Below are 26860 nucleotides of genomic sequence, written 5' to 3' on the forward strand. Positions count from 1 at the left end.
TGGGAGGGCTCCGTTTTCATATATTTTTCTGAGCTTTCTTAGGGTTTGTGTCCTACTCAGGAAGGAGAGACGGCGACGGCTCCCTGAAGATGAAATAAAGGTCTCCCCGTCTAGTCCCCTTTCCGGTGATGCGTGTAGCATCATCGGTGGGCGTGTGGAGGTGTGTCTCCGACGGATCTGTCTTTGCTGGATTTGCTTGAATCTGTTCGTCGTTCGTCTTTGTTCGTGTGTCTTCAAGTTGGATCCTTTTGATCTACATTCTTCGTCCGCGGCGGTTGTTGTTCTGTTGGCGTTGGTTCTATGGGACCTTAGCACGACGACTTCCCGACTGTTTACTACAACAAGGTTTGCCCGACTTCAGTGAGGGAGGGGCGATGACAGCGACGCACCTTCGGCTCGCTTCAGTGTTTGTAGTCATCGTTAGGTGGTCTACGGATCTGGTTGTAATTTTTATTATTTCTAGAGTTTGTTGTACTATCAAGATTGAAGATGAATAGATTAAAAGTTTTTTCTGCAAAAAAATAATGGTCTATCAGAATATTTCGAAAAATTAGTCAGCTAAAAATTGTTGTATTTTGACTGGTATTTTTTAATATAATTCAAGAAAAAAATAGAAAATGGAAGAATAATGAAATGAAAGCGAAAGAAAAAAATAGCTGCTGCCATGGAACGCATGAGGCGTGTTGGTGTGCGGGCAGTTCGGCGACTGGCGGCAGCACTTGTGAGCGCGTGCGAGCATTATTGACGTGGGCTCTTGTTACGATGCGGGTGGTGTGAACTAGTACTCCCATGTGTGCACAGCCCTATGTGAAACTAACGATGTGACAACATGTACCGGTGCGCTCGGTCAGGTAGGCACACCCAGGTTCGGTGCCTGTTCCTCCAACTAAGGGCCTATAATTGAATAGGGTGATACACGGAGTGGTGGAAATGGCATACCCCCGACAACACACATCCCAATGCTGGTTCAGCGGGGTGGATTTCGCGCTGCCTGCAGACCGGCCTCTGCAACGCTTTTTCGTCGGTCTTCTCCATAAGAATAGCCGAATTCGGCTCGAACCTTTTTATACAAGAAACAAAACAAAAAAGAAGGCCTATCAAAAAGGGAAAAAGTTCGGCTCGAACACGAGTCCCAGCCTCCCAGGACTATTATATATGGGTTGACGCGCATACACCACGATTTTCGTCTGTCCCCTTTCTCGCGAGGCTGCATGGCGATAAGCATCGACGTCTCTACGCTGCTCGACGGGAACGACTCCGGCGAGAACAAGCCGCCCAACCCATCCGATATGTCCAGCAGCTTCGTGTTCCTCCCCAGCCGGGCGGTGAAGAACATGATGCGGCGATGGAACTACAGGGAAGGCTCAGGTCTCGGCGCGCAGGGGCAAGGGATCGTCGTGCCTATACAAGCCGCCGTGCGGGTGCGGCGGCGTCCAAAGGCCGGCCTCGGCTACCGTGAGAAACCATACGACAATGGTCTCCACGTGCCGCCGGAGCCGCCCGTGGAGGAGGAGTGCCGTGAGTGGGAGGGTATTGCACGGGCTATGCGGCTCGAAACGGAGTGCTGCGAGACGATCCTCGCACTCCTGCATGACATGAGGCTTCAAGGGGACGACAGCGTGGAGACGACGGATGCGCTCAAGGCCATGGCCGAGTCCAAGAACGGGCTCCATGGGAAGCGCGTGCTGGGGACGTGGAAAGCCAGGCTGCCTTCTTCCACCGCACGCTACATAATCGAGCAGGTGGTCACGCCGAGGATGGCCGTCGACGTGCGAGAGTGGAAGTCGTCATGGGATCCGGACTGTCACGACTGGCTACGCCCGTTCATTCCCCTCATCGGCCACTTACCCGAGAGCCTCTACGGTACCCGTGGAGAGCAAGATCAGGAACGGTGACTACGAAGTCGTCTCGCCATGGAAGGAATACCTTAGCCCGGTGCAATGGGACACCTTCAGCAAGCGTCACATCCTGCCAATGCTAACACGGTTAGTACGGGAGATGAGGATCACGCCGCCCAAGCAAACCGACCCTTCATTCCGGACCGTGATGTTGTGGGCGCCTCTCTTGCGCGCTCAAGACGTGGTGTCGATCCTAGAAGCAGAGCAGTTCTTTGACAAATGGGAAGGCGCGCTACAACACTGGCTGCAAGCCGCGAAGCCCTCGTTGGGGGAGGCCACCGCATGGTGCACCGGCTGGAAGACGCTCTTCACACCTGAGCTGCTCGCCGACGAAAGTGTGCTCGCGCATCTTGAAGCTGGCCTTGATATGGTCGATCCTGCAATGCAAGACCTCGACAGTCTTTTTAGTAATTTGTAGTCTGCATCTACTGCAATTTGTCTTGTATGGCAATTTCTGTTGTAAAGATGTAGTCACTTGTATATTCCAAAAAATAATAATATTATGGAACATATCTTATCTCAAGTAGGAGCACCTGTTTGATGTTATTTCATCAGAGACAGTAGAGATTAAGAAATGTTCCTTTTCTTGAAGCCGCAAGGCATATATATTCTCACTGGAGTCCCAAGGAATTAATTGGAATAACTTGTTTGTTTAATTTGCAAGAGACATAATCAAAAACAGTTGTGTATCTTGGTGTGTTGTATTGTGTCGGGGTGATAATGACAGAAACCCTGTCATCACCCTGCGCAAAATAAGATATACTTGGAAAAATGTAACGAGAAAATGTATTATCCAGACAACTGGTTCCATAATGTTGAGAACACTTGAACAATCTTCTTTTCTGGGTATAGGGTACCGTAAAATTGCTCTTACTAACAGGCATTAAGATAAGAAATAGACAGGAAACAAATGATCGAACGTTCACACTGGAGTGAGGATCAGCTGATATAATATTTGTGAAACAGCCGAGCTGCATTTGCAGCACATCAATCAGATCATGGAAAATAAGTCATCATAAAGATATATGCAACTCATGTGGCAATCACATCAATAACCTCGTCTGACACAAACATCGGTACGCAACATCCTTTTTCTGCTCACCCATGGTCATTGAGCTGATCCAAAAATTCACGGATATGCTAGTGAGTTACATCAGTTTCAGAAGGTAACACTTGGGAAGGGCATACTTACATTCAATCTTTTATTAATGATTAATCTGAAATGTTGCCGACACATTCAGACGCGATTACCAAACGGACATCATCAAATGTTGCCGACACATTCGGACGCGTGGACATCCGATGGGGCGGAGATCATCCAACCGTGATCACTAAATGTCTGGCCCATTTCAAACGGATCAAACGCAAAGATGGACGAAATTTAAGCTAAACAAATGAAATTGAAGCAAGTTCTGTATATTACATGCAGACGGATGATATTTATCTAGTTGAACCTAAATTTAAACGAAAACTAGGCCATGTATCGGGCAGTGACCTCATAGGCATGGCCACTGAGGCCACCGTTGTCGCTCTAGTGGCGGGAGGCACGCCTGGCGTTGTGGCATCCCTGCCCGGCCACCACAGTTCTTTCGCAATGCAGATGCTCCACCGCCTCATGATACTTGCCTTCGACGGCCCGGATGAAGAGGGCACGCTCGGACTCTGCCGACCCCACTTGGAGGAGCTAGGTGATGAACCGGGGCCGACGGAGGGGAATCCGACTCGACGGTGGTCTTGGACCGGTCGATGGCCCAAGCCTCCATGAGTGCAGGGTTCGCGAGCACCCAGGCCAGCGCTACCTAGGTATTAGTGAAAGTCGCCATTCATGTGCTGCGCCGCTCCCGACGGCGCGCCTTCGCCTAGGTTTTGTTGGGGAACGCAATAATTGTAAAAAAAAATCCTACGCACACGCAAGATCATAGTGATGCATAGCAATGAGAGGAGAGAGTATTGTCTACGTACCCTCGTAGACCGTAAGCGGAAGCGTTATGACAACGCTGTTGATGTAGTCGTACGTCTTCACGATCGACCGATCTTAGTACCGAAAGTACTGCACCTCCGCGATCTGCACACGTTCGGCTCGGTGACGTCCCACGAACTCATGATCCAGCAGAGTGTCGAGGAAGAGTTTCGTCAGCACGACGGCGTGATGACGATGATGATGATGCTACCGGAACAGGGCTTCGCCCAAAGTTTCAGATCGCGGGCTAAGCCATTTAGCGGCTGGCTCCACGCCAACGCTACGGCCGCTATCGCCGGCTATAGCGGCCGCTAAGCCATTTCGCGGCTACAATACTTGTGCATGTATATCACACATCTATACTAACACATGTGCACATTTTTCTCAGAAAACATCGTATTTTCAGTAGAAAACAGAGGATTCTCAATACAAATTCGAACATAACTAGTACGGAAGAGATCTACAGCAGTTCAACAGATAAATAGAAACATAAATTCAAGACTGCATTAAGCATAACATCAGAAGTTCGACACTTTAGTTCAGTAACAACAACAGCATGTCCACAGTCCATTACATGCATCACAAAGTCTTCAGAATTCATTTGTCAAAAGCACACAAGAAAGGATAGAATCATGTGCGCCAAAATGAAGTTCATAGAGAAACCGACAAGCTCACATGTCAGAACCAGAACTCATGTCGGTGTCCTCGTCGTCGTCACTTTCTAAAGCAGAGGAAGCAGAGAGCCGATCTTCTTGAGGAGTAACAGGGATCATCATCTTCTTCTTCTTCTTACCATGGACACCCCTCTTCCTTTTAAGTGGATTGATACCAGAAGTTCCTAGTCCAGCATGCAAGCTTGCATATGGAATTTCTTGATCTTGATCTTCACCTTGTTCTTCATCGCCATTTGGCACTACACCAGTGATCCATTCATTCTCATCATCTTCTAAAACATCTACCACCTACTTCTCAATGGGGTCGTTGCGTTTGTTTAGTTTCTTGTCCTTCAGTTTGGAGTTGAACTTGATGAAAACAAGGTCACTCATCTTGCCATGCAGCATCCTGCTGCGTCTCTTTGTGTGAACCTACAAAATGAATAAATCAATATCTCAAAGGCTGCGGCAAGCATAACATCACCAGATAAATAGAAGTATAATCAAGATCACTAGTTCTGCACTTAAGTTCATAGAGAAATTGACAGCATCACAAAGTCTTCAAAATGGATTGAACAATGCATTTAAGTGGAAAGAAGGAACAATATACTTAGTTGATCAAATACACTCCAGTTCCTCTCACAAGCAGAGGAACTACACGTCAAACCAAGAATCCTTGCAGCCAAGATCCTTAGTTTTGGAACACTTGTCCCATGGTTCATCCACCATTTAGCTTCAACATCAAACAAGTGGGACATGTTAGGAAACTTTGGGCAGGATAACAAAATAAGAAACAACAATCAGGCAACCAATTACCTGGATCAAACTTCTTGTTTTTCCTTTGCCGTACAGCAATGTCCCTTCCAAAAGACCATATCCCCTCTTGATAGTGGTCAATCTCATCGATTATTTCTTCTTGCATGATAGGATCTTCAACCATCTTTGAAATACAAGTTATCAGCCCTTCTTTGAAACTACCATCGATCTCAATATCAAGCTTGTTTGGATAATAATAGTATGGGTTCAAGTAGTATCCAGCCATATGTAATGCAGTCTTCAACTTGTTGTCCCATCTCTTGTCAATGATGTCCCACACTTCCAGAAAGCGAGACTTGTCATTGTCAAACCTCACGGAGATCTCTTTCTTTGCATCCAACATACAACCATGAATAAAACCCATTGCCGGAACATCGCTATCCATCCTCCTCAAAAGATTTGCCATTGGCTCAAAGAAATTGACAGCGGTATCTACTGCTTTCCAGAAAGTTTCAGAGCGAACGATTTTAGCTACGTTCTTCCCCTTTGCCTTTTTTAGGTGGTCCATTTCATTGAGTTCATCGGACCTGAACAACTTTTGTAGCTCTTTTTTGTTGTCCTGCAAGCTCTTCAAGTTCAAATATGCTGTTGCAAACCTAGTAATACCAGAGCGGACTAGGTCTTTTCCAAGAAATTTTCTCATCAATGCCAAAACTCTTGTATGCGCATAAAGGAACACAGTCACAGCCTTTCCTTTGGCAATGGTTTGTTCGATTATAGGAAGCTTCCCTATGTCCTCCAACATCAAATCAATTGTGTGGGCTGCACAACCATTCCAAAATAGGGAGGGACGCTTCACTTTCATCATTGCTGCTGCTGCTATATTGACTGAGGCATTATCCATTACAATTTGAACGACATTCTTCTCCCCAATTTCTTCTATGCATCTATCAACAAGATCAAATATCATCTTGCCATCTTTTCTCACATCTGAATAGTCCACAGAATCAACAAAAACAACACCATAGGCACTATGAACTACCAAATTCATCACTCCCCTTCCTCTTTTGTCTGTCCATGCATCTGTCATGACAGTACATCCACTGAGCTTCCATGCTTCTTTATGTCCAGCAAATCCTTCCTCGACTTTCTTCTTGCTCTTCTGTAAGTAAGGGCCACCCATTTCATAAGGAGTGGGGCCTTTCATGTCTGTCCCGAACGCTCCAACCGCTTCAAGCATAAGTTCAAAGCTTGGAAGCAAGACTGCATTGTGGGCAATTCCGGCTTCATAGAAGAACTGACAAACATACTCACGAGCACGAACCCGCCTCTTTTCCCTTCTTTGAGTGGACAACTTAGTTTGCAACTTTGTAGAAAAGTCTTCCCCCTTCCTTGCGGCCACAACCTCTTCTGTTGACTTGGTGCAAAACTTATCCATAGAACCATATGTGTTGCCCTTACTCTGTCGTTTCCCTGATAATACGAGCAAACCACCCCCACTACCACCACCCAAGATGTCATCTTCATCAGCATCCCTAGCATCATTTCCATCCAAATTGACGTCACTTCTGTGTATTGTTGATTCCCTGGCCTTCTTTTCCTTTGCTTCATCTTTCCTTGAGATCAGCTCCCTCATCTCTTGCTTCACATCAGCTGGAACTTGTTGGCACAAAACGACATTTTGATACTTGACATTTGCAAGGTGGTACTTCATTCGAGTAATACCACCAATGTAAACACCATGGCAGAAGTTGCATTCCACAGAGGCCTTCTTGGTCATGTCCAGAATCATGCAATGCTTCCATGCTGGGTCATCTGAGTTCACTGGAGCTACATGAGGTGATGGGATTATCAGTGAAGTGCTTGACCCAGCCAAGCCTACAAAAATCAAATAGACATATCTAGAAATTAGATGTGAAATGGGTTACTGAGAGCATTCTACATACAATAAATTAAAGCAACAGACCATGGCCTTCTTGGTCATGTCCGGAATCACACACAATACACTACAAAGCACCTCACTTAGCACAAGAAAATTAAAGCAGCAGATCGGGGCATCGCAAACCATCATCTAAAGGAAATTTTGAGTGGCAGATTTGAATATCCTACCAATGAGCTATGTTGAAAACCTAAGCTACAATATGAACCTACAACTACAAGTCTGCAATGCAATCCCAAGATCCTTTCATGTGCTTCTGTTGAATCGACAAACAAATAAGCTATGGAATATTCTACCGATGAGTATGGAATCGGAATCAACAAACAAATCTGAATCCCAGAGCCTACAACCTGAATCAACAAACAAGTCTGAATCTACCAATGAGCTATGGAATCGGAGGACTCTTGTACCTCCTGGTGATGTGCTTGCCCCGGCTGCTGGAACCGTGTGAGAGTGAGACTGAGATGTCATCGTGGTCGCAGAGGCCGCATCGTGCAAACGCCCCTCGTCGTCGGTCGCCTTTCCACCTCCCTCGGGATCCAATCTGGCTTCCAACAAAGCAGCAGTCGGCGCTGCTGCGAAGAGCAGCGCAGCCGCCGCAAGTTATTGGTGAGAGGGAGAGAAGGGAATGAGGGGGACACGAGCTAGGTTTTCTGGAGGAGGTATTATATACCATGACGAAATTTGGGCCGTTTCTGGTCTGTTTGGGGCCTTTGGGCCCTTGTGTTTCAGTTTTCGGCCCAATCCCGCAATTTTGCAGCGACAGCGAAGACAAATAGCGCCGTTTTGCGCGCGATCGCGCGGTTAGCGGCAGATCGCATAAAAAAGGGGGATTGCCTCGCGGGAAGGCTTCCAGCACGCGATAGCGTCGCGATCGCGCTGTTTTCGCCCGCGATCTGAAACTTTGGCTTCGCCTAAGCACCGCTACGATATGACCGAGATGGATTATGGTGGAGGGTGGCACCGCACATGGCTAAGAGATCAATGATCAACTTGTGTGTCTATGGGGTGCCCCCTCCCCCGTATATAAAGGAGTGGAGGAGGGGGAGGGCCGGCCCTCTACTATGGCGCGCCCTGGGGAGTGGGAGTAGCATTCCCCCTTCCATGTAGTAGGAGTAGGAGAGAAGGAAAGGGAAGAGAGAAGAGAAGGAAGGAGGGGGCGCCGCCCCTCCCCCCTAGTCCAATTCGGACTAGGCCTTAGGGGGCGTGCGACCTTCCCTAGGCAGCCCCTCCCTCTCTCCCCTAAAGCCCATTAGGGCCCATATACTCTCGGGGGGTTCCGGTAACCCCCAATACTCCGGTTAATGCCCGAACTTACCCGGAACCATTTCGATGTCCAAACATAGTCATCCAATATATCGATCTTTATGTCTCGACCATTTCGAGACTCCTCGTCATGTCCGTGATCATATCCGGGACTCCGAACAACCTTTGGTACATCAAAACATATAAACTCATAATACCGATCGTCGCCGAACGTTAAGCGTGCGGACCCTATGGGTTCGAGAACTATGTAGACATGACCGAGACACGTCTCTGGTCAATAACCAATAGCGGAACTTGGATGTTCATATTGGCTCTCACATATTCTACGAAGATCTTTATCGGTCAAACCGCATAACGATATACGTTGTTCCCTTTGTCATCGGTATGTTACTAGCCCGAGATTCGATCATCGGTATCTCAATACCTAGTTCAATCTCATTACCGGCAAGTCTCTTTACTCATTCCGTAATGCATCATCCCACAACTAACTCATTAGTCACATTGCTTGCAAGGCTTATATTGATGTGCATTACCGAGAGGGCCCAGAGATATCTCTCCGACAATCGGAGTGACAAATCCTAATCTCGATCTATGCCAACTCAACAAACACTATCGGAGACACGTGTAGAGCACCTTTATAATCACCCAGTTACGTTGTGACATTTGGTAGCACACAAAGTGTTCCTCTGGTATTCGGGAGTTGCATGATCTCATAGTCATAGGAACATGTATAAGTTATGGAGAAAGCAATAGCAACAAACTAAATGATCATCGTGCTAAGCTAATGGATGGGTCAAGTCAATCACATCATTCTCTAATGATGTGATCCCGTTAATCAAATGACAACTCATGTCTATGGTTAGGAAACCATCATTGATTCAATGAGCTAGTCAATTAGAGGCATACTAGTGACATTATGTTTGTCTATGTATTCACACATGTACTAAGTTTCCGGTTAATACAATTCTAGCATGAATAATAAACATTTATCATGATGTAAGGAAATATAAATGACAACTTTATTATTGCCTCTAGGGCATATTTCCTTCAATCTCCCACTTGCACTAGAGTCAATAATCTAGATTACATTGTAATGATTCTAACACCCATGGAGTATTGGTGCTGATCATGTTTTGCTCGTGAGAGAGGCTTAGTCAACGGGTCTGCAACATTCAGATCCGTATGTATCTTGCAAATCTCTATGTCTCCCTCCTTGACTTGATCGCGAATGGAATTGAAGCGTCTCTTGATGTGATTGGTTCTCTTGTGAAATCTGGATTCCTTTGCCAAGGCAATTGCACCAGTATTGTCACAAAAGATTTTCATTAGACCCGATGCACTAGGTATGACACCTAGATCAGATATGAACTCCTTCATCCAGACTCCTTCATTTTCTGCTTCCGAAGCAGCTATGTATTCCGCTTCACATGTAGATCCTGCCACGACGCTCTGCTTGGAACTGCACCAACTGACAGCTCCACCATTTAATAGAAACACGTATCTGGTTTGTGACTTAGAGTCATCCAGCTCAGTGTCAAAGCTTGCATCGATGTAACCGTTTACGACGAGCTCTTTGTCACCTCCATATACGAGAAACATATCCTTAGTCCTTTTCAGGTATTTCAGGATGTTCTTGACCGCTATCCAGTGATCTACTCCTGGATTACTTTGGTACCTCCTTGCTAGACTGATAGCAAGGCACACATCAGGTCTGGTACACAGCATTGCATACATGATAGAGCCTATGGCTGAAGCATAGGGAACACCTTTCATTTTCTCTCTATCTTCTGAAGTGGTCGGGCATTGAGTCTGACTCAACTTCACACCTAGTAACACAGGCAAGAACCCTTTCTTTGCTTGATCCATTTTGAACTTCTTCAAAACTTTATCAAGATATGTGTTTTGTGAAAGTCCAATTAAGCGTCTTGATCTATCTCTATAGATCTTGATGCCCAATATATAAGCAGCTTCACCGAGGTCTTTCATTGAAAAATTCTTATTCAAGTATTCTTTTATGCTATTTAGAAATTCAGTATCATTTCCAATCAGCAATATGTTATCCATATATAATATCAGAAATGCTACAGAGCTCCCACTCACTTTCTTGTAAATACAGGCTTCTCCAAAAGTCTGTATAAAACCATATGATTTGATCACACTATCAAAGTGTATATTCCAACTCCGAGAGCCTTGCACCAGTCCATAAATGGATCACTGGAGCTTGCACACTTTGTTAGCACCTTTTGGATCGACAAAACCTTCTGGTTGCATCATATACAACTCTTCTTAAAGATATCCATTAAGGAATGCAGTTTTGACATCCATTTGCCAAATTTCATAATCATGAAATGCGGCAATTGCTAACATGATTCGGACGGACTTAAGCATCGCTACGAGTGAGAAGGTCTCATCGTAGTCAACTCCATGAACTTGTCAAAAACCTTTCGCAACAAGTCGAGCTTTTTAGACAGTAACATTACCGTCAGCATCAGTCTTCTTCTTGAAGATCCATTTATTCTCTATGGCCTGCCGATCAACGGGCAAGTCAACCAAAGTCCATACTTTGTTCTCATACATGGATCCCATCTCAGATTTCATGGTATCAAGCCATTTTGCGGAATCTGGGCTCATCATCGCTTCCTCATAGTTTGTAGGTTCGTCATGGTCAAGTAACATGACTTTCAGAACTGGATTAATGTACCACTCCGGTGCGGATCTTACTCTGGTTGACCTATGAGGTTCGGTAGTAACTTGATCAGAAGTTTCATGATCATCATCATTAGCTTCCTCACTTACTAGTGTAGGAATCACTGGAACTGATTTCAGTGATAAACTAGTTTCCAATAAGGGAGAAGGTACAATTACCTCGTCAAGTTCTACTTTCCTCCCACTCACTTCTTTCGAGAGAAACTCCTTCTCTAGAAAGGATCCATTCTTAGCAACGAATATCTTGCCTTCGAATCTGTGATAGAAGGTGTACCCAACATTCTCCTTTGGGTATCCTATGAAGACACATTTCTCTGATTTGGGTTCGAGCTTATCAGGTTGAAGCTTCTTCACATAAGCATCGCAGACCCAAACTTCAAGAAATGACAACTTGGGTTTCTTGCCAAACCATAGTTCATAAGGTGTTGTCTCAACAGATTTAGATGGTGCCCTATTTAACGTGAATGCAGCCGTCTCTAAAGGATAACCCCAAAACGATAGCGGTAAATCAGTGAGAGACATCATAGATCGCACCATATCTAATAAAGTGCGGTTACGATTTCGGACACACCATTACCTTGTGGTGTTCGAGGTGGCGTGAGTTGCGAAACTATTCCGCATTGTTTCAAATGAAGTCCAAACTCATAACTCAAATATTCACCTCCACGATCAGATCGTAGAAACTTGATTTTCTTTTTACGATGATTTTCCACTTCACTCTGAAATTCTTTGAACTTTTCAAATGTTTCAGACTTATGTTTCATTAAGTAGATATACCCATATCTGCTCAAATCATTTGTGAAGGTGAGAAAATAACGATAACCGCCGCAAGCTTCAATGTTCATTGGACTACATACATCAGTATGTATGATTTCCAATAACTCTGTTGCTCGCTCCATTGTTCCGGAGAACGGAGTTTTAGTCATCTCGCCCATGAGGCATGGTTCGCAAGTACCAAGTGATTCATAATCTAGTGATTCCAGAAGTCCATCAGAATGGAGTTTCTTCATGCGCTTTACACCAATATGACATAAACGGCAGTGCCACAAATAAGTTGCACTATCATTACCAACTCTGCATCTTTTGGCTTCAATACTATAAACATGTGTATCACTACTATCAAGATTTAGTAAAAATAGACCACTCATCAAGGGTGCATGACCATGAAAGATATTACTCATATAAATAGAACAACCATTATTCTCCGATTTAAATGAATAACCATCTCGCATCAAACAAGATCCAGATATAATGTTCATGCTCAACGCTGGCACCAAATAACAATTATTTAGGTCTAAAACTAATCCCGAAGGTAGATGTAGAGGTAGCGTGCTGACGGCGATCACATCGACTTTGGAACCATTTCCCACGCGCATCGTCACCTCGTCCTTAGCCAATCTTCTCTTAATCCATAGCCCCTGTAAAATACTTGGGGTAGTTCCGCTTCTAGTGACCAGTATCAAATACCCAGGCACTACTGCGAGCATTAGTAAGGTACACATCAATAAAATGTATATCAAATATACCTTTCACTTTTCCATCCTTCTTCTCCGCCAAATACTTGGGGTAGTTCCGCTTCTAGTGACCAGTTCCTTTGGAGTAGAAGCACTCAGGCTTAGGTCCAGACTTGGGTTTCTTCACTTGAGAAGCAACTGGTTTGCTGTTCTTCTTGCCCTTCTTCCATTTACCCTTTTTCTTGAAATTGATGGTCTTGTTAACCATCAACACTTGATGCTCCTTCTTGATTTCTACCTCCGCAGCCTTTAACATTGTGAAGAGCTCAGGAATTGTCTTATCCACCCCTTGCATATTATAGTTCATCACGAAGCTCTTGTAGCTTGGTGGCAGTGATTGAAGAACTCTGTCAATGACACTATCATCAGGAAGATTAACTCCCCGTTGAGTCAAGTGGTTGTGGTACCCAGACATTCTGAGTATATGTTCACTGACAGAACTATTCTCCTCCATATTGCAGCTATAGAACTTATTGGAGACTTCATATCTCTCAATCCGGGCATTTGCTTGAAATATTAACTTCAACTCCTGGAACACTCATATGCTCCATGACATTCAAAACGTCTTTGAAGTCCCGGTTCTAAGCCGTAAAGCATGGCACACTTAACTATCGAGTAGTCATCACCTTTGCTTTGCCAGGTGTTCACAACATCTGGCGTTGCTCTTGCAGCGGGTTTGTCACCTAGCGGTGCTTCCAGGACGTAATTCTTCTATGCAGCAATGAGGATAATCCTCAAGTTACGGATCCAGACCGTGTAGTTGCTACCATCATCTTTGAACTTAGCTTTCTCTAGGAACGCATTAAAATTCAACGGAACAACAACACGGGCCATCTATCTACAACAACATAGACATGCAAAATACTATCAGGTACTAAGTTCATGATAAATTAAAGTTCAATTAATTAAATTACTTTAAGAACTCCCACTTAGATAGACATCCCTCTAATCATCTAAGTGATCATGTGATCCATATCAACTAAACCATGTCCGATCATCACGTGAGATGGAGTAGTTTTCAATGGTGAACATCGCTATGTTGATCATATCTACTATATGATTCACGCTCGACCTTTCGGTCTCAGTGTTCCGAGGCCATATCTGCATATGCTAGGCTTGTCAAGTTTAACCCGAGTATTCCACGTGTGCAAAACTGGCTTGCACCCATTGTATGTGAACATAGAGCTTATCACACCAGATCATCACATGGTGTCTCGGAACGACGAACTGTAGCAACGGTGAGTACTCAGGGAGAACACTTATAACTTGAAATTTAGTGAGAGATCATCTTATAATGCTACTGTCAAACTAAGAAAAATAAGATGCATAAAGGATAAACATCACATGCAATCAATATAAGTGATATGATATGGCCATCATCATCTTGTGCCTTTGATCTCCATTGATACGTCTCCAACGTATCTATAATTTTTTATTGTTCCACGCTATTATATTATATGTTTTGGATATTTAATGGGCTTTAATATACCTTTTCATATTATTTTTGGGACTAACCTACTAACCAAAGGCCCAATGCAAATTGCTGTTTTTTTTGCCTATTTCAATGTTTCGCAGAAAAGGAATATCAAACGAAATCCAAACGGAATGAAACCTTCGGGAGAGTGATTTTAGGAACAAACGCAATCCAGGAAACTTGGAGTGGACGTCAAGGAAGCATCAAGGAGGCCACGAGGCAGGGAGGCATGCCCGGGGGGCAGGCGCGCCCCCCACCCTCATGGGCCCCTCGTGGCTCCCCTAACCGACTTCTTTCGCCTATATATACTCATATACTCCGAAAACATCCGAGAGCACCACGAAACCCTATTTCCACCGCCGCAACCTTCTGTACCCAAGAGATCCCATCTTCGGGCCTTTTCCGGAGCTCCGCCGGAGGGGGACTCGATCACGGAGGGCTTCTACATCAACACCATAGCCTCTCTGATGATGTATGAGTAGTTTACCACAGACCTTCGAGTCCATAGTTATTAGCTAGATGGCTTCTTCTCTCTCTTCGGATCTCAACACAAAGTTCTCCTCGATTCTCTTGGGGATCTATTCGATGTAATTCTTTTTGCAGTGTGTTTGTCGAGATCCGATGAATTGTGGGTTTATGATCAAGATTATCTATGAAAAATATTTGATTCTTCTCTGAAATCTTTTATGTATGATTTGTTATCTTTGCAAGTCTCTTCGAATTATCAGTTTGGTTTGGCCTACTAGATTGATCTTTCTTGCAATGGGAGAAGTGCTTAGCTTTGGGTTCAATCTTGCGGTGTCCTTTCCCAGTGACAGCAGGGGCGGCAAGGCACGTATTGTATTGTTGCCATCGAGGATAAAAAGATGGGGTTTGTATCATATTGCTTGAGTTTACCCCTCTACATCATGTCATCTTGCCTAATGCGTTACTCTGTTCTTATGAACTTAATACTCTAGATGCATGTTGTATAGCGGTCGATGTGTGGAGTAATAGTAGTAGATGCAGAATCGTTTTGGTCTACTTGTCGCGGACGTGATGCCTATATACATGATTATGCCTAGATATTCTCATAATTATGCACTTTTCTATCAATTTCTCGACAGTAATTTGTTTACCCACCATAATACTTATGCTATCTTGAGAGAAGCCAGTAGTGAAAGCTATGGCCCCCGGGTCTATTTTCCATCATATAAGTTTCCAACCTATTATGGCATTTCCATAGCCATTCCGAGATATATTGCCATGCAACTTACCACCGTTCCGTTTATTATGACACGCTTCATCATTGTCATGTTGCTTTGCATGATCATGTAGTTGACATCATATTTGTGGCAAAGCCACTTTCATAATTCTTTCATACATGTCACTCATGAGTCATTGCACATCCCGATACACCGCCGGAGGCATTCACATAGAGTCATATTTTTTTCTAAGTATAGAGTTGTAAGTAAATAAAAGTGTGATGATCATCATTATTAGTGCATTGTCCCAGGTGAGGAAAGGATGATGCAGACTAGGATTCCCCCACAAGTCGGGATGAGACACCGGACGAAAACAAAAAGAAAAAAGAAAAAAGAAAAAAGAGGCCATAAAAAAAAGAGAAAAGGCCCAAATAAAAAAATACAAAAATAAGTGAGAGAAAAGGAGAGAAGGGACAATGTTACTATCCTTTTACCACACTTGTGCTTCAAAGTAGCACCATGATCTTCATGATAGAGAGTCTCTTATGTTGTCACTTTCATATACTAGTGGGAATTTTACAATATAGAACTTGGCTTGTATATTCCAATGATGGGCTTCCTCAAAATGCCCTAGGTCTTCGTGAGCAAGCAAGTTGGATGCAAACCCACTTAGTTTCTTTTGTTGACCTTTCATACACTTATAGCTCTAGTGCATCCATTGCATGGCAATCCCTACTCACTCACAGTGATATCTATTGATGGGCATCTCCATAGCCCGCTGATACGCCTAGTTGATGTGAGACTATCTTCTCCTTTTTGTCTTCTCCACAACCACCATTCTGTTCCACCTATAGTGCTATGTTCATGGCTCATGCTCATATATTGCGTGAAGATTGAAAAAGTTTTAGAACATCAAAAGTATGAAACAATTTCTTGGCTTGTCATCGGGGTTGTGAATCATTTAAATATTTTGTGTGGTGAAGATAGAGCATAGCTAGACTATATGATTTTGTAGGGATAACTCTCTTTGGCCATGGTATTTTGAGAAGACATGATTACTTTGTTAGTATGCTTGAAGTATTATTATTTTTATGTCAATATTAAACTTTTGTCTTGAATCTTTCAGATCTGAAAATTCATGCCACAATAAAGAAAATTACATTGAGAATTATGCTAGGTAGCAGTCCACATCAAAAATTCTGTTTTTATCATTTAGCTACTCGAGGACGAGCAGGAATTAAGCTTGGGGATGCTTGATACGTCTCCAACATATCTATAATTTTTGATTGTTCCATGCTATTATATTATCTGTTTTGGATGTTTAATGGGCTTTAATATACCTTTTTATATTATTTTTGGGACTAACCTACTAACCAAAGGCGTAGTGCAAATTGCTGTTTTTTGCCTATTTCAGTGTTTCGCAGAAAGGGAATATCAAACGGAATCCAAACGGAATGAAACCTTCGGGAGAGTGATTTTTGTAAAAGCGCAATCCAGGAAACTTGGAGTGGACGTCAAGGAAGCATCAAGGAGGCCACGAGGCAGGGAGGCCCCCCCCCCACCCTCATGAGCCCCTCGTAGCTCCCCTGACCGACTTCTTTCGCCTATATATACTCATATACCCCGAAAACATCCGAGAGCACCACGAAACCCTATTTCCACCGCCGCAACCTTCTGTACCCAAGAGATCCCATCTTGGGGCCTTTTCCGAAGCTCCGCCGGAGGGGGACTCGATCACGGAGGGCTTCTACATCAACACCATAGCCTCTCCGATGATGTGTGAGTAGTTTACCACAGACCTTCGGGTCCATAGTTATTAGCTAGATGGCTTCTTATCTCTCTTTGGATCTCAATACAAAGTTCTCCTCGATTCTCTTGGGGATCTATTCGATGTAATTCTTTTTGCGACGTGTTTGTAGAGATCCAATGAATTGTGGGTTTATGATCAAGATTATCTATGAACAATATTTGATTCTTCTCTGAAATCTTTTATGTATGATTTGTTATCTTTGCAAGTCTCTTTGAATTATCAGTTTGGTTTGGCCTACTAGATTGATCTTTCTTGCAATGGGAGAAGTGCTTAGCTTTGGGTTCAATCTTGTGGTGTCCTTTCCCAGTGACAGCAGGGGCAGCAAGGCACGTATTGTATTGTTGCCATCGAGGATAAAAAGATGGGGTTTGTATCATATTGCTTGAGTTTACCCCTCTACATCATGTCATCTTGCCTCATGCGTTATTCTGTTCTTATGAACTTAATACTCTAGATGCATGTTGTATAGCGGTCGATGTGTGGAGTAATAGTAGTAGATGCAGAATCGTTTTGGTCTACTTGTCGCGGACGTGATGCCTATATACATGATCATGCCTAGATATTCTCATAATTATGCACTTTTCTATCAATTGCTCGACAGTAATTTGTTTACCCACCATAATACTTATGCTATCTTGAGAGAAGCCAGTAGTGAAACCTATGGCCCCCGGGTCTATTTTCCATCATATAAGTTTCCAATCTATTTTCTTTACTTTCAATCTATATCATAAAAATACCAAAAATATTTATCTTATTATCTCTATCAGATCTCACTTTTCCAAGTGGCCGTGAAGGGATTAACAACCCCTTTATCGTGTTGGTTGCAAGGTTCTTATTTGTTTGTGCAGGTGCGAGGTCACTTGCGTGTAGTCTCCTACTAGATTGATACCTTGGTTCTCAAAAACTAAGGGAAATACTTAGGCTACTTTACTGCATCACCCTTTCCTCTTCAAGAGAAAACGAACGCAGTGCTCAAGAGGTAGCAAGAAGGATTTCTGGCGCCGTCGCCGGGGAGATCTACGCCAAGTCAAGTCAAGTCAAGACATACCAAGTACCCATCACAAACTCTTATCCCTCGCATTACATTATTTGCCATTTGCCTCTCGTTTTCCTCTCCCCCACTTCTAAAACGATTTTCGAAAACCTTTGCCTTTTCTTCGCCTTCTTCCCGTATGTATCTTTGTTTGTGTTTCCATGTGCCTTCTATTTGCTTGCATATTTGCTTGCTAAAAATCTATTGATATGGATCCACTTAAATTGTTCTACTTGGATCATCTTCGATCCTTATGCGCTTGTGCTGAATCCCCAACTAGCCTAGTTGATGGGAAATCTTTAGATGAGCATGCTCATTTTGTGCATCACCGTTTGTCTGAAAAAGGGAGACTCTTATGGGATCGAATAAACAGATTACTGGGCTATGCTTGGAATCTTTGTGAAATTTATGATTTTACTTGTTGCTCTAAGAACCCTAAAAAACACCTCCCCTACCTATGTGAGTTTAATGACAATGAAATCTTATCTTCTTATGTAAAGGGTGTTTATAGTTACTACAATATCGAACAATTTGAAGAATTTGTTGCTTTTAAGGGTGCTTATGAAGTTGCTTCTTTGATTGAAAAGTATGATATTACTCTCTACGAATCTGAAAATCTTGACATACTTAAATATTGCTATGAAAACTTTTCTCATAATATCTATGTCAAAGAACTTATTGATAGAATGACCGTTGCTTCGGAAGAAAAATAATGATATGCATGAATCCATAGATAATTATGATTCTGATGATTTGATTGAAATATCTCTTGATGAACATGATGCTTGCTATTCTTGTGGCCATGATGCCAATATTTATGAAGATGAATTTGCTATAGTTCCTTATGTTAACCATGAGATCCTTGCTATTGCACCCATACTTGATAGTTCCTTCGATGAAAAGCATGATTGCAATGATGTTATTATAAATTCTATTAATATCAATTGTGCTAATAATATGCAAAACCCTAAGCTTGGGGATGCTAGTTTTGCTATGTCATCTACTTGTTGCAATGACCATGATTGGGGTGATTCTTCTTATGATCTTGAAAATTTATTTAAGCCCCATGATGAATATGAGATTGATAATAATGTTTGCAATATTATTGAAAGTGGGTTTGAAAGACTGTCAACTTCGCATGCATGTGGATCGTGTTGAAAATATTTTATATGATAGCTATATTGTTGAATTTGATTATGATCCTACATGTAATTATTATGAGAGAGGAAAATATGGTTGTAGAAATTTTCATGTTTCAAAATTACCTCTCGTTATGTTGAGAATGCTATTGTTTCTCTCTTCTTCCTTGCATATGGTAGTTTTTGCTTGCCTTGATAATTTGTTTGCCTATAAGATGCCTATGCATAGGAAGTATGTTAGACTTAGATGCTTTTTTCATATGCTTTATGATTCTCTCTTTGTGGTTCAATTCTTGTCTTTCATGTGAGCATCATCGAAATTATGATGCCTAGCTAGGGGCGTTAAACGATAGCGCTTGTTGGGAGGCAACCCAATTTTATTTTTGTTTCTTGTTTTTTGTTCCTGTTTACTAATAAATAATTCATCTAGATTCTGTTTAGATGTGGTTTTATGCTTTTAATTAGTGTTTGTCCCAAGTAGAACCTTTGGGAAGACTTGGGGGAAGTTTTTGCGATCTTGCTATAAAAAACAGAAACTTCAGCGCTCACGAGATTTGCTGCCATTTTTACTGGAGGGTGCCATTAGATTGATTGTTTTTTAAGATGATTAATAGACAAATTCCTCATGTCCACCAATTTATTTCAGAATTTTTGGGGTTACAGAAGTATTCTAAACCTACAGATTACTACATACTGTTCTGTTTTTGACAGATTCTGTTTTCGTGTGTTGTTTGCTTATTTTGATGAATATATGGCTAGTATCGGGGGGTATGAACCATAGAGAAGTTGGAATACAGTAGGTTTAACACCAATATAAATAAAGAATGAGTTCATTACAGTACCTTAAGTGGTGGTTTGTTTTCTTATACTAACGGAGCTCATGATAGTTTCTGTTGAGTTTTGTGTTGTGAAGTTTTCAAGTTTTGGGTAAAGATTTGATGGATTATGGAATAAGGAGTGGCAAGAGCCTCAGATTGGGGATGCCCAAGGCACCCCAAGGTAAAATGCAAGGACAACCAAAATCCTAAGCTTGTGGATGCTCCGGAAGGCATCCCCTCTTTCGTCTTTGTCCATCGGTAACTTTACTTGATGCTATATTTTTATTCACCACATGATATGTGTTTTGCTTGGAGCGTCTTGTATGATTTGATTCTTTGATTTTTAGTTTACCACAATCATCCTTGCTATACCCACCTTTTGGAGAGACACATATGAATCGGAATTTATTAGAATAATCTTTGTGCTTCACTTATATCTTTTGAGCTAGATAATTTTGCTCTAGTGCTTCACTTATATCTTTTTAGAGCACGGTGGTGGTTTTATTTTCTAGAAATTATTGATCTCTCATGCTTCACTTATATCATTTTGAGAGTCCTTTAGAACAGCATGGTAATTTGCTTTGGCTATAAAATTAGTCCTAATATGATAGGCATCCAAGATGGGTATAATAAAAACTATCATAAAAAGTGCATTGAATACTATGAGAAGTTTGATACTTGATGATTGTTTTGAGATATGAAGATGGCGATATTAGAGTCATGCTAGTTGAGTAGTTGTGAATTTGAGAAATACTTGTGTTAAAGTTTGTGATTCTCGTAGCATGCACGTATGGTGAACCGTTATGTGATGAAGTCGGAGCATGATTTATTTATTGATTGTCTTCCTTATGAGTGGCGGTCGGGGACGAGCAATGGTCTTTTCCTACCAATCTATCCCCCTAGGAGCATGTGCGTAGTACTTTGTTTCGATAACTAATGGATTTTTGCAATAAGTATGTGAGTTCTTTATGAATAATGTTGAGTCCATGGATTATACGCACTCTCACCCTTCCACCATTGCTAGCCTCTCTAGTACCGTGCAACTTTCGCCGGTACCATGAACCCACCATATACTTTCCTCAAAACAGCCACCATACCTACCTATTATGGCATTTCCATAGCCATTCCGAGATATATTGCCATGCAACTTACCACCGTTCCGTTTATTATGACATGCTTCATCATTGTCATGTTGCTTTGCATGATCATGTAGTTGACATCATATTTGTGGCAAAGCCACCTTCATAATTCTTTCATACATGTCACTCATGAGTCATTGCACATCCCGGTACACCGCCGGAGGCATTCACATAGAGTCATATTTTTTTCTAAGTATCGAGTTGTAAGTAAATAAAAGTGTGATGATCATCATTATTAGAGCATTGTCCCAGGTGAGGAAAGGATGATGCAGACTAGGATTACCCCACAAGTCGGGATGAGACACCGGACGAAAACAAAAAGAAAAAAAGAGGCCATAAAAAAAAGAGAAAAGGCCCAAATAAAAAATACAAAAATAAGTGAGAGAAAAGGAGAGAAGGGACAATGTTACTATCCTTTTACCACACTTGTGCTTCAAAGTAGCACCATGATCTTCATGATAGAGAGTCTCTTATGTTGTCACTTTCATATACTAGTGGGAATTTTACAATATAGAACTTGGCTTGTATATTCCAATGATGGGCTTCCTCAAAATGCCCTAGGTCTTCGTGAGCAACCAAGTTGGATGCAAACCCACTTAGTTTCTTTTGTTGAGCTTTCATACACTTATAGCTCTAGTGCATCCATTGCATGGCAATCCCTACTCACTCACAGTGATATCTATTGATGGGCATCTCCATAGCCCGTTGATACGCCTAGTTGATGTGAGACTATCTTCTCCTTTTTGTCTTCTCCACAACCACCATTCTGTTCCACCTATAGTGCTATGTCCATGGCTCATGCTCATATATTGCGTGAAGATTGAAAAAGTTTTAGAACATCAAAAGTATGAAACAATTGCTTGGCTTGTCATCGGGGTTGTGCATCATTTAAATATTTTGTGTGGTGAAGATAGAGCATAGCTAGACTATATGATTTTGTAGGCATAACTCTCTTTGGCCATGGTATTTTGAGAAGACATGATCGCTTTGCTAGTATGCTTGAAGTATTATTATTTTTACGTCAATATTAAACTTTTGTCTTGAATCTTTCATATCTGAAAATTCATGCCACAATAAAGAAAATTACATTGAGAATTATGCTAGGTAGCATTCCACATCAAAAATTCTATTTTTATCATTTAGCTACTTGAGGACGAACAGGAATTAAGCTTGGGGGTGCTTGATACGTCTCCAACATATCTATAATTTTTGATTGTTCCATGCTATTACATTATCTGTTTTGGATGTTTAATGGGCTTTAATATACCTTTTTATATTATTTTTGGGACTAACATACTAACCAAAGGCCTAGTGCAAATTGCTGTTTTTTGCCTATTTCAGTGTTTCGCAGAAAGGGAATATCAAACGGAATCCAAACGGAATGAAACCTTTGGGAGAGTGATTTTTGTAACAAACGCAATCCAGGAGACTTGGAGTGGACGTCAAGGAAGCATCAAGGAGGCCACGAGGCAGGGAGGCCCCCCCCCACCCTCATGGGCCCCTCGTAGCTCCCCTGACCGACTTCTTTCGCCTATATATACTCATATACCCCGAAAACATCCGAGAGCACCATGAAACCCTATTTCCACCGCCGCAACCTTCTGTACCCAAGAGATCCCATCTTGGGGCCTTTTTCGGAGCTCCGCCGGAGGGGGGAATCGATCATGGAGGGCTTCTACATCAACATCATAGCCTCTCCGATGATGTGTGAGTAGTTTACCACAGACCTTCGTGTAACGCCCTCGATGCGGCTATATCTCCCACGTGTCGAAGCACGACTTAGAGGCATAACCGCATTGAAAGCAATGTCGCAAGTGAGGTAATCTTCACACAACCCATGTAATACATAAGGGAAAGAGATACATAGTTGGCTTACAATCGCCACTTCACACAATTACATGAATAAAGCATTACAACATCCAAATACAAACAAGGTCCGACTACAGAACCAAAATAAAAAGAAGACTACCCCAAAAGCTACACAGATCCCCGATCGACCCGACTGGGCTCCACTACTGATCAACTAGAATGAAACAACACAAAGGACAAGATCTTCATCGAGCTCCTCCTTGAGCTTGGTTGTGTCATCTGCACGGTATCCTCGGCACCTGCAAGCTGGTTTCTGGAAGTATCTGTGAGTCATGGGGACTCAGCAATCTCACACCCTCGCGATCAAGACTATTTAAGCTCATAGGAAGGGTAAAAGGTATGAGGTGGAGTTGGAGCAAGCGACTAGCATATATGGTGGCTAACATACGCAAATGAGAGCGAGAAGAGAAGGCAAAGCACGATCGAGAAACTATGATCATGAAGTGATCCTAGAACAACCTACGTCAAGTATAACTCCAACACTGTGTTCACTTCCCGGACTCCGTCGGAAAGAGACCATCACGGTTACACACGCGGTTTATGCATTTTAATTAAGGTCAACTTCAGGTTTTCTACAACCGGATATTAACAAATTCCCATCTGCCCATAACCGCGGGCACGGCTTTCGAAAGTTCAAATCCCTGCAGGGGTGTCCCAACTTAGCCCATCACAAGCTCTCACGGTCAACGAAGGAATAGACCTCCTCCTGAGACGTTCCGATCATACTCGGTATCCCGGTTCTACAAGACACTTCGACAAGTTAAAACAAATCCAGCAACACCGCCCGAATGTGCTGACAAATCCCGATAGGAGCTGCACATATCTCTTTCTCAGGGCACACTCAGATGAGACTAGCTACGAGTAAAACCAACCCTCAAGTTTCCCCGAGGTGGCCCCGCAGGCAGCTCAGTTCGGACCAACACTCAGAGGAGCACTGGCCCGGGGGGGTTAGAATAAAGATGACCGTTGAGTCTGCAGAACCCAAGGGAAGGTGGTAGGTTGTTAGTGCAAATGGTAAAACCAAGGTTGGGCATTGCTGGAGGAGTTTTATTCAAGGCGAACTGTTAAGGGGTTCCCATTATTACCCAACCGCGTAAGGAACGCAAAATCCGGGAACATAACACCGATATGACGGAAACTAGGGCGGCAAGAGTGGAACAAAACACCAGGCATAAGGCCGAGCCTTCCACCCTTTACCAAGTATATAGATGCATTAATTAAATAAGATATATTGTGATATCCCAACAAGTAACATGTTCCAACAAGGAACAACATCTCCATGTTCCAACAAGGAACAAACTTCAATCTTCACCTGCAACTAACAACGCTATAAGAGGGGCTGAGCAAAGCGGTAACATAGCCAAACAACGGTTTGCTAGGACAAGGTGGGTTAGAGGCTTGGTTCAACAAAGTAGGAGGCATGATAAGCAAGTGGTAGGTATCGCAGCATAGGCATAGAAAAAAAGCGAGCAACTAAGCAAGCAAAGATAGAAGTGATTTCGAGGGTATGGTCATCTTGCCTGAGATCCCGCAAGGAAGAAGAACGAGTCCATGAAGAAGATAAACGGACGTAGTCGAACGAATCCTCACAACACGACGTTATCGGAACGAACCCGAAGAAGCAATACCAGAAAGGAGCAAACAACATAGTAAACAACCACCACAAAATCATGGCATGATGCACAATCAAGTATGATGCATGTCCTGTTTAATGAGGCATGGCATGGCAAAGTGCACAAACAACCCTACAAATTAAGTGGAGCTCCGTTGCATATTGACAAAACACCACGTGACTTATTTAGTTCGATCTTGCTTATGTACCCAACAATATTAAATGTTGTTAAACATGGCAAGAGGGGAAGCATAAGAAATTATCTATTTAGGTAAGTTTAAATGAGGCCGGAACGCCAAACAACAGTTCCGATAAATCCTCATGTGCATTAGTAATTTGGTGCAATAACAATTTTAAACATTTAAATGTTATTATCATGATGTGAATGACATATTCAAGTTGGATGCAAGTTTTATGGAAAAGTTGACATGATAAGATATGAGGCATTTGTCATCGTGGCGGAAACAAAAGGGATGCCACGGTGATGATAACGAAACGGTGCAACGATAATGTTCCGGTTCTGATAGCTCACGGAGATACCGGTGCAAAAGGAAAAAATGACGAAAGCGTGTCATGCAAGGATGGTGGGGTGCTCCCGGATACCGAGTTCCCACGGGTTAGCGGCAAAAGAGGACAACCGAGCAAGTGACAACTCAGACACGGTGCAGACAACGGGTGCATCTCAAACAACACATGTAAACGTTCTCGGACGGTCGTCTCGGGGTTATACCTTCGAAGCGTGCAAAAGGGACGGTTCTCGTTCGGTGCAAAGTAGAGTAAGTAGGCGTTCTCGCGAGGGTAGAGGAAGTAGTGGTACACGTCTCGGAGAAGGACTTGACGCATTCGAAGTTTCCGAGGGCGACGGTAGGGGAACTTGGCGTTAGTGCTTTACGGGTCTTCGGTGACGGTCGATGTACACGGTTCGTAGACGTTCGGATCTTCCGAAGAGGTACTTGATGCATGTGTTACACGGGTCTTTGACGATGGTAGTGGTACACGTTGTAGTCGTTGTAGTCGAACTTGACGAATACAAATCCCTTCGGGGTTGTCGTGGTACTAAGGGTCTTCGGACTTGACGGATCTGATCACTCCCGGCGTAGTGGTACATGTTCGTTTACTCCACGGTCTTGGCGGATCCACGCGATGGTAGTGGTACTCACGAAGAGGTACTCGACGGTCGTCGTGTAGACGTTCACGGGGTCTTGGCGATGGTAGTTATACATGAATCTTCGGCGAAGGTACTTGGCGTTCTCGTTCTGGCCGACCCGAAATGAATCACGACAAAAGGGCCTCTCAAGGCAGCAGCCAAAGGTGCACGGGGCAGCAGAGAAAACGTGGTACTTGGACATGGGCGCTGGCACACGCAGTGGACATGGAGGCAGGGCGATGAGAAGGCGCACTGCTCGGTTAGGGACGAAAAGGGGCTGCAGGAGGCCGGACTTGTCGAGGCGGCAGGGGAGGTAGAGGCCCGATGGTGCTGGTAGCTGCTGCTGCTCGATGCAGCCGACGTCGAGCACATGGAAACAGGGCGATGCGCGGGGCTCCGGTAGAGGGACTTGGTGAACAGGGGCGTCGCGGGGACAGACTGCTACGGGCGGAGCCAAGCCGATGGCCATGGCTGGGATCTGCGAAGTAGCCACGGTAGCGGGGTGAGGGAGAAACGAGGCAAGGAAGGGAAAACAGAGGGGCAACAGGGTCGGCCTGCAGGTGGCCGGATGCTGCTTGTCTTGCGCTCGGGAGGACACGAGCAGGGGCGTGCTCGTTCTGAGGAAGCGCTCGGGGTCGGCTTGGGGTTCGAGCTCCTCTTGACTGGATCACGGAGGGAGCAGGAGGCAGGGAGCTGTGGGGTGGCAGCCGACAATAACTCCGGTGGCCGGCCGGCGCGACGAGGTGGCGTAGGGTCGGGCGCGGTGCCCTGGCGGCAGCGCTAGGAGGGGGGTGAGGGGATCAGATCAAGGGAGATGAGAAGGGTTGGCGGCGCTGTGTGAGGGAGAGAGCGAGAAGAGGAGGAGCGGCGCGCGTGGGAACGAGAGGGAGATGAGGAATCGGGCCACGGGTAGCGATGCGGGAGCGCTAGGGTTAGGATTAGG

The 26860-nt window shown here is 43.6% G+C and overlaps 1 protein-coding gene and 1 pseudogene across 1 annotated transcript; one reads left to right on the plus strand and one right to left on the minus strand.

Moving 5' to 3' along the window:
* The first annotated feature begins 1211 nt into the window (after positions 1 to 1211).
* Positions 1212 to 2316, plus strand: LOC123191734 (septin and tuftelin-interacting protein 1 homolog 1-like; annotated as a pseudogene).
* A 2213-nt stretch (positions 2317 to 4529) lies between these two features.
* LOC123191735 (uncharacterized) lies at positions 4530 to 26386 on the minus strand. The gene is made up of 4 exons (XM_044604362.1): positions 25927 to 26386; positions 5328 to 7145; positions 5122 to 5244; positions 4530 to 4771 (listed from the first exon to the last, which is right to left on the minus strand). The coding sequence occupies exons 1-4, from the start codon at positions 26384 to 26386 to the stop codon at positions 4530 to 4532; spliced, it is 2643 nt and encodes an 880-aa protein (XP_044460297.1).
* Positions 26387 to 26860: the final 474 nt, after the last annotated feature.

This window comes from Triticum aestivum, chromosome 2A (assembly GCF_018294505.1).
Source record: "Triticum aestivum cultivar Chinese Spring chromosome 2A, IWGSC CS RefSeq v2.1, whole genome shotgun sequence".
In the NCBI taxonomy this organism is placed as follows: domain Eukaryota; kingdom Viridiplantae; phylum Streptophyta; class Magnoliopsida; order Poales; family Poaceae; genus Triticum; species Triticum aestivum.